The 9379-nt window shown below is 38.8% G+C and overlaps 1 protein-coding gene across 2 annotated transcripts; it reads left to right on the forward strand.

Annotated features, from left to right (window-relative positions):
- The first annotated feature begins 2923 nt into the window (after window positions 1-2923).
- Window positions 2924-9357, forward strand: znf648 (zinc finger protein 648). Of its 2 annotated transcripts, none has more exons than XM_058778364.1 (2): window positions 2924-6904; window positions 7194-9357. In XM_058778364.1, the coding sequence occupies exon 2, from the start codon at window positions 7277-7279 to the stop codon at window positions 8717-8719; it is 1443 nt and encodes a 480-aa protein (XP_058634347.1). In that variant the 5' UTR covers window positions 2924-6904; window positions 7194-7276; the 3' UTR covers window positions 8720-9357. The 2 variants fall into 2 exon arrangements, with proteins under 2 accessions (XP_058634347.1, XP_058634346.1); XM_058778363.1 differs by having other exon boundaries at window positions 2924-6765.
- Window positions 9358-9379: the final 22 nt, after the last annotated feature.

Consider the following 9379-nt stretch of genomic DNA (forward strand, 5'->3'; position numbering starts at 1 on the left):
CTTCAGTATATTGGCATCATGTTGACAAAGTTTGGTGTGAACTACTTGTTTCTGCTAGGAGGAGTATGAATTTATTTAAGGCCTGTTTTCTCAAAAAACAAATATTAAAATAAAAATAGCCGACTTCCTGTAGGTCGTAGCTAATGACTGTAAATTAGAAAGTTGTCCGGCATAATAAGAACAATTTATGTACCGAGTTTGGTGTCTGTAGCTAAAACTAACCCCCCCACTTTTGACAAAAGGTGGCGCTATAGAGTGCCTCTTCCACGCCCATTTATGAGCTTTTTCCGGTGTCTAACTATCATTAATACGGATATGTGTATTGAGTTTCATGGAATTCTAAGCATGTTATCTGCCTCAAAATCAACTTCAAAATCAACAAAAAAAACGTTCAACTTTGACATATTACTATGGCAACAATATTTTAGATATCAATATTCCCTTCACAGTTTTACATCGGCCGTGTTTTGTCATTATTCTGATGAAGTTTGAAGCAAATCGTGTAAAAATAAAATGTTGAATTCAAAGCATTTTGAAATTGACACATTTCCTACTGCCAGTTGGTGGCGCTATAACTTTTACTCATAATAGTCACATCTATTCGATCGGCATCATACAACGAACAAACCCCTGACGTTTGATCAAAATCAGACAATGTATGTGGATGTTATTAGACATATCGTTTCTCTCATTTTTCGCCATAATTCATCACCTCGCCACGGGCAAACCGTTCGAGATATCAAAAATCCCTCCGCAATTTAGCATCCCCAATGTCTTGAGATCATGTTCAACGAATTTGGTGGCAATCGGATGGAAGTCCTCAGAGGAGTATATCAAATTCCAGAGCGTGCGCTTTTCAAACAGCCCTATATAGCCGACTTCCTGTTGGGCGGAGCCTATGACATTGAGAGTGAAAATTGTTCGGCTCAATGAGATCTATATGTGTACCGAGTTTCATATGAATACGTGCAAGTATGTGTGAGCTACATATCAAGTTTTCAGACTGTGTTCCAGGGGGCGATGTAGAGCCCCTGTGCCACGCCCGGGTCCCAGCCTCTGCGGCGTCCTAATGACCGCAGATTCCAACGTGTGTGCAAATTTTCAAGAGTTTTTGAGCACGTTAAGGCCCCCAAAAAGCCCCGGATAGTCGAATAAAAAAAAAAAAAATTAATAATAATAATAATCCTTAGGAAAAACAAGAGGGCCTGCGCCATTCTGGCTTGGGCCCTAATAAAAGATTAATTGAGACCAAAAACACAGATTAACCACAGATTAGCGTTTGCTGCTTTATACTCGGTCTTCTCAGCAGCCACGTTTGCTATATATTTTGAAATATGTTTTACATTCTTCAGTTCTAGTTCTATTAACGCTTGTTTTAGCCAACAATACCCTACTTAATAACGGTGATTGTAACAGAATGTCAGGTGTAACACCTCAATTTTGCCACTTTGAATATCGGTATCTATATAATCATGCTGATAGCTATGCTGATCGGTAATCAAACATTTCTCGTGTTTCACGGACCATTTTACATATTAAAAATTTGTAACAGGACTTTAATGTAAAGTAATAAAAATGTTTTCTTAGAAGATGCTCGTATGTTTTCTTCAAGTCCTCTGGTGAAACGTGCTGGTAAACAAACTGTCGTATAAGATTATAGCGACCTCTGCTGGATACATGTGGAATACCAGGTTGTTTACTCCGTTTAGTTTGAATGTGAATTTTAAACAAAAGCCAGGACTGGAGTGTGGGGAAAGAGAACAGAATGTCCTCTTTATATGGAACAGGGCCTCCTCCTCAGGACCAGAATATTTATGCTGGCCTTCAAAAACAATCAAACTTGAAATAAAAAGCAGATACATGTAGGCTACAAGTTATCGGAAATGCAAAAACAAAATAAGGTTCAAACAGCAGTAATGATGCCAAAATAATAAATATATACATGAATAAATGTGTGTGTGTGTGGGCGTGTGTGTGTATTTTTTTTTTTTAATTGGCCATTACAATACCCATGAAACGAACTATTGCCGGAATCTGTTGGAACGTTGAAAATGATGGACTGGCCCGGACCTCAACCCCATCGAGCAAATTTGGGGCGAGTTGGAAAATAAACTGGACAGATCTATTGTACATTCAAAGTATTCGGCTTGAGTTGCAGAAGGCATGGGATCACATTAGTGTTGAAGTTCTCAGGAAATATATTGACATTATGCCAGAGAGATCTGCTGCTGTAAAAAGGTGGACATACCAAATATTAAAGTTAAAAGTGGATAAAAACAGTACGACTCACTTCATCTGATATTTGTTGTGCTCAGAGCAACCATCTGCATGTTTCATTAACATTATGAAATGAAATCATGTTTTGGTTTAAAAAAAAGTCAATACTTTCAGATCTGTCAGGTGTTCTAGCAATTTTGGCCACCACTGTGTGTGTGGCTTATATATGCCCATGACAAATGCTTTGATATAAACGGATTTACAACTGCAGGTCAAGAGCATTACAATCATTTCCCATTCCACATGTACGTTCATTCAGTCAGTGTCAAGCACAAACTGGTCAATAAAGTCAAATGGCTTCTGTTAAACATTTTTATACAATCTCTCACCTGTGACTTGTCTCCTTATAGTGTGCTGCAGTGATGTTTTAGTAGCCAACCCAGAACATGGCATCACTGTTGTTCCCTCAACAAAAATGCAAAAAAGTTTTTTTTTTTTTTTTCCATTGGCTTTTGGATTATTGCAGAAAATAAGCTCTGTGACTAGCAAAAGTTCTTACATGTTTATTCATCATAATAATCCTAACAGCTGTACACAACTATCAGGCTAAAAATGAACTACACCACTACACATTACAAAGCTTCTCACAGCTTTTATAATATATACATACACAAGTTTGAATGAAACCTTCTTTTGAACATAAAAGAGGAATTTTTGAGGAACAGTTGCTGGTCCACTTTGACTTGCAGAGCATACTATGGGGACCAGCAACAGTTTGCCTCTGTTGGTTCTTCTTTTGTATTTGACAATTCATACAGGTATGGAACGACTTGAGGCGATGAGAGAATATTTATCTTTGGGTGAACTATCCCTTTAATAAATATGTTCTTTTCTTAGCTGATACAGTGTTACTTGTATATTTTAATTGATGAGTTAATTAAACTATAAAACTTACTGACTGAATAATCAGTATGTTCTTCTGTATCTGAATAAATCAAAATGAATTGAGAAATATTTAGTAATGGTGTTTAGCATTCTTGTGCTTCTGTTTTTATTTTAGGATGATTCCGAGTACTGGACATGTGACATAACCTAAATAAAAAGAATGAAAAACAGACATTCAAATATTGTTCACAGGACAAACAACATTGATGGAGTCTTCCAGAGAGATTATAACACTTATGAATGGTTATATTAGTGAGCATTTACTAGTATCATCATTATTCCAAACCAATGTATTAAGAGAGTTCATGTATTCATGGAACCATAAATTCTTATGAGCAGAATAATTGCTGATGAAACAGAATTACCGTATTGACCCGAATATAAGACGATGTTTTTTCCTTGGAAATACATCTGAAAAAACGCGTTCGTCTTATATTCAGGGTCTAGACTTTGACATGTCAATAATACACCCACAACAATAGGTGGCGCCAAAAACGCATAAAACGAGTGCCATGAAATATGTAATGTGTGTTGTAAAGATCGCGAATGAAAACAAATGAAAAAGAAAAGCTTACAGCAGCATGATCGTGACTGTCATGTTAGCCTGATGGGAACAACTTCACCACTGATTTTAAAACATAAGACAGTACCCAGATTTGAAGACTACAATAAGATTTCACGTCTACTAATAACATTTTTGTAGGCTACTATGAGATTGATAGCCTAATTGTTATATAATTCAGATGGGCTACCTGTTATTTCAATGGTATATCAAAATGTTCCAATGTCATTGTTGGTACATTTTACCAGTATTTACCATACTTTCAAAACAAAAATTAGAATTGGAAAAATATGCAATATGAAAATAATTTAAGAATAAATGTGTTTTACAGAGAGAGAGAAAAAAAGAAGAAAAAAACAAAAACAAGATTCGTCTTATATTCGGGACAATACGGTACTTTTTAAAAGAATGATGGAACAGTTATACTCAAATTACTGAAAGAACACAGTGCATCCCAGCTGACGTAAGGAGTTGCGTAGCTGCAGACTGGTCAGAATGTCCATGATGACTTCTGTCCACCGCTGAAAGTACAATGGACATCAAGGTCCAGGTACATCAGACCTGGACCTTGGAGCACTGGAAGAAAATTGCTGGGTCTGATAAGTCTAGAGGATGGTTGCATGCGTATGCATTGTTTACCTGGGCAAGAGATGTCCAGGGATGCACTATGGGAAGAAAGCATGTCGGTGGATGTAGTGTTATACTCTGGGCGATGCTGTGAAACTTTGGGTCCTGGCATTCGTCTGGATGTTATATTGACATTCTACCCACCTAAAGTTACAGACCTTTATGGCAGTATAGTGTTCCTTGATGGCAAGTGGCCTCTTCCAGCAGACACACAGCAATAATTGTTCAGAAACAGTTTGAGAAAAATCCTCCATCCTCCAAATTCCACAGATCTCAATATGATCGAGCATCTATTGGATGTACTTGACCAACAAATCCAATCCATGGAGACTTGCAACCTGACACCATACAACTTGCAAGATCTGCTGTTGGTGCCAGATACCAGAGGACAGGTTTAGAGGTCTTGTGGAGTACATGCTTCAGTTCATCTGAGCTGTTTTGGCAGCACGAGGGGGATCTCCACAATATTAGGCAGGTGGTTTTAACGTTGTGACTGATCAGTGTGTATATACTTGTAAGTATGTGTGTGTACATATACTAAACAGAAACACTGGCAACTTTCACTGGGAATTCTCATGCCTTATTGACCTTGTTCTTTCCACACTCAGAACATCCATCCAGGTTCCCTTTCTATGTCGAGGTGTCAGAAGTTCAGTTGATCCCTCTCCATCATGTTTTTTTTCTGCCAGAGACATTTCCTCTGCCCTTTGTGCTATCCAGGATTTTAAACCAATGCTAAATCTAAACAATTATTAAAACAAATATGGTATTAATTAATAAACAAATGTTTTAATACAGTTGTGTGTCCTTGATATAATGATAATTTCAGTTATTATTCTTAAATAGATTATAAATATAAATCTAGATCATCTTATATAATGATTTATGTAATGGGAATGTGCAAAGCTGGCACGTTGCCATTATTTCTATTCAAACAGGAATGGCATTTTAAAGTCTCTCGGAGGGTTAAATGCAATTATCTGAAATTACTCTTACACTAATTGTTCATTTTCTGGAAAATCTGAAAGCAATGACATGTTTTCGGGTTAGGCCAGCCGTGCATATGCGCTCAGCTCAGCATGGGCGACAACAAATTGCAGCTGTTGTTGGAGCTTCTGGAGCTTTTAATGGGCTGCTGAAAAGGCAAGTAAGCAATAGTTCAAGTATTATATTAACACGATGACATGCGTGTGCAACAAGTGCATTTAAAAAGGTTTTGTGTCATCGAAGGAGCCAGGGTTGCTGTCTGGCCACTATTAGTGTGCTAGTTAGTCTTACATATGCTGCTGCAGCTCATTTTGTTGCAGGATACAAGTTAGCTTGTCTTATATTTATTCATGAACCAGACATTAACCCAGTGCTAACCAACCCCATTCTCCCCTATATGTGATCTATCACACTGTGCCATACAACATAAAGTTACATTTATGTACAGACTGTTGAGAGTAACTCACCACACTCTGATTAACTCTTAAATTAGAAGAGAAAGAAGACTAAGCTTGATGGAAAGTTTTGGCCAGCATTTTTATATGCATACATAAAGAAAGGCTGACAAAATGTCGAACATCTTTTCTTCAAATGCTGCGCAAAACAATCCACTAAGTCTTTTTATTCTGTTCAGAGTAGGCCTCAATGTCAGGATACCCTACCATCAGCATTTACACTGAGGGGTAGATTGAACCTTAAGCGGCAAACAGGTGTCTTGTACTTGCTGATCTACAGTATGTTCTCTTCCTCTCATATTTCCTCTGACACATTTTTTTTTTTTAATCTATATGTGCTGGACGGGTATCAGGTTGTCAGTTATGTCTAACATAAGCAGGTTATTCCTGTTCTTAATTCTTTCACTCAATAAGTGAATTAGTAGAAATATTTACATGCTAATTAAATTAACTAAAGAATGTAGAACATTGACATCTCCTCAGCCAGATGATGAGAAAAAAAACACACACAAAAAAAACATTTATACTAATAAGAAAAATGTAGTTAAAAATTGCTGCAGTGTAAATTGATCTGTGAACAACAAACATAGAACCTGCTATTAGAGATACAGTATATAGGCTGGACTAGATGGCTCATTTTACTACATATGATTAATAAGTGGAATGACTGTATCATCATTTTGCAACAGCCTACAAAACAAAACAAACTATAAAGTAAATATAATGGGTGATCATAATTCTGGTAGGTTGTTATTGCATCAGCATGTTTATGCAGTGCTCCCCGGGAAATATCCCATGTGCCTCACAGCTGGCATGGGTGACAGTGTCGATGAGTTGATCTTTCCCGACAGCAAATGGTTTTGCTAAAGTGCTGACCACTGCCAAAAAATGTTGCACTCCCCCATGTAAAGTAAGTCTAACTGCGCTCTGGCTCCCTTTGAAATCACCATTGGTGGACTTGGTGCTGCCAAGGTAAGAGACTATTTGCATGTGTGGGATGTTTTAATGATTCTTGAGAGTCCGTACTATGCACTATGAAAGCTGAGAATAAAGTCTTTGCTGGCTCAAAGAGTGTGTAACTCTTCCAAGAGGATCTACTGGAGGGTTTCCAGTTAGTATAATTTATGCTGGATATCTTAATAGCTTCATTATACCATCAGTACTCAAAAAACCAGCCTCTTAGAACTGATTGTATTTGGTCTATAGTGAATTATAGTGAATTTTGACTTCTTGATATTTATTACATCCAAAACTCATGTTCTATGTAGGGCAGCAGAATGATACAGTAAATTATTTAGTTTGAGGTGTAAAGTATTAGTCTATAGTTCATAAAATTGAGATTAACTGTATTTCTCAAGTATATAAATCTATCAACTGAACCAATGCTTTTTCTTTTTCAGGAATTGCAAACCTAGATCACACAGACCATTTAATTTGTTAATAAAGGTTGATGCACTAAATTCTACTCAAGAAATCATCTGCAATGGATAAAATGAACGACCTGTTGAATTCAACAGCTTTTACAGACAATGTCTACATATCAAAACGAAGTATCAGAAAGATACTCATCAGCAAGAGGCATTATCTGCCTGTGGAGAGTAACATTACTGACACCATGAAAGTGAGTTATAATCTACCCAGTGAAGAGGACATCACTACTTCTACCGGTTGCAATGAAAGAAAAACCAAAAAATTACAAACCCAAGAGAATTCAAGGACTCACACTACATGCCACCTTCCGGAGAAATCGTCTGAACAATCCTATGAAAAGGAGAGAGTTGATATAACCGATGTGAAGGCTGAGCCTGGATCTGATTCCCGACCGAATCATGAGCACTTGGAAGCGACCAGCATCACCAACATGAAAGTGAAACAGGAGGTGGATATCGCTGTGCCATGTGAACTGGCAGCGATTCCAAGAGATCAGCAGGAGAATGTGGGGGACGAATGCGAGGCTGAGGGAAACGGAGCAGACAGCCTGAACTCTTCTCAGAAGCAGGTTTTAAACAATCATTTTGTCTTCGCAGGCATGAAGAAGCGAGGAATGGAGGGAGACACGGAAAACCGTCCGTACAAGTGCCCTTACTGCAGCTGGGCTTTCAAAAAGTCCAGCAACCTGTTGAGCCACATCGACACTCACCGAGGTCTTAAACCACACATTTGTGACCTGTGTGGGAAGGCCTACTCGCACCAAGGTACTCTTCAGCAGCACAAGCGGCTACACACGGGCGAACGACCGTACCAATGCCCATTTTGTGAGAAAAGCTACATTTGGTCCTCTGACTTCCGCAAACATATCCGAACGCACACCGGAGAGAAGCCGTACATCTGTGAGGAATGTGGCAAGGATTTTGTGCGTTCCTCAGACCTGCGGAAGCATGAGCGCAACATGCACACCAACGACAAGCCGTTCCTCTGCAAGCAGTGTGGCAAAACCTTCAACAAACCCCTGTCTCTTCTCCGTCATGAGCGCACGCATTTGGGTGAGAGGCCGTTTGTTTGCCCGGAGTGCGGGAAAGCATTTGCCCTGGCCAGTCGCATGACAGAGCACAGGAAAATCCACAGCGGCGTGCGTCCCTACACCTGCTCCATTTGCTCCAAAGCTTTCACCAAGTCCTCCAACCTCGCTGAACATCTCACAGTTCACAGCGGAGTGCGGCCACACAAGTGCTCAGAGTGTGGGGTGGCGTTCGCCATGGCGTCCCGGCTAGTGCGACACCAGCGTATTCACGCAGATGTGCACTCCTATCACTGCCAAAGCTGCGATATGTCATTCGGACATCTTGCGGCACTCAGGAAGCATCAGAAGAAGCATGGCGACGGCACAATCTTTGTATGCGGGCAGTGCAGTAAATCTTTCCCCCAGGATTCCCTGCTTACAGAACACATGCAAAGCCATGCTGACGGTGCGATTTGCATTACATAAACCTACCCATTTCGCACTGAAGCAACTGGAGGATAGCAAGTAAGCCTGGGTTATTCTTTCTATCTATCAGAATTCAGCCTTAACAACATAGTTATACCTAGAATTTAAAAAAACATTTGACTTGTACTTATTTTTACTAGTGTTAACTGCAGGGAATTGTGGGGACCACTGATGAATAAATCACTGTGTATATTCCTAGCAAAAGAACACACTGTTGTCATTGGTGACCCATTTGTAAAAATGTTAATGGCAGCTGATGGCATCTTATAAACAAGGCAGATTTTGTGTGTGAGAGAAAGTGATAAAGAATATTGTGAATTCTCTTAGACGTGTCGGATGCACAGAGCTATTTCAAGTTACAAGATATGTCGTTAAAGCTATATGATATTACTATTACTATGTGGTAGTGCTATATTTTGGTACTAAATGTATGCAGTAGGGGAAAATGTGTAATTGTATTTTGAGGTTGCAGGGATGGGGCTGGTGGTACATGTTATATAATGAATTAAATTAATTATGAACTGTTACCTTTTCTTTTGGACTTACAGTAAATCACATGTTGTATAATTGTGAATATGTTATTACCATCATAAACAAAAATGTTACATAGTCAGACTAAATAAAAGCATTTTTCAGGATTGATGTGTGAAATGTGGTGTT

This window comes from Onychostoma macrolepis, chromosome 06, assembly GCF_012432095.1.
Source record: "Onychostoma macrolepis isolate SWU-2019 chromosome 06, ASM1243209v1, whole genome shotgun sequence".
Classification (NCBI taxonomy): domain Eukaryota; kingdom Metazoa; phylum Chordata; class Actinopteri; order Cypriniformes; family Cyprinidae; genus Onychostoma; species Onychostoma macrolepis.

What these genes read in the sequence shown, in the direction of transcription:
- znf648 (XM_058778364.1), top strand. Translation starts at nt 7,277, where the DNA reads ATGGATAAAATGAACGACCTGTTGAATTCAACAGCTTTTACAGACAAT.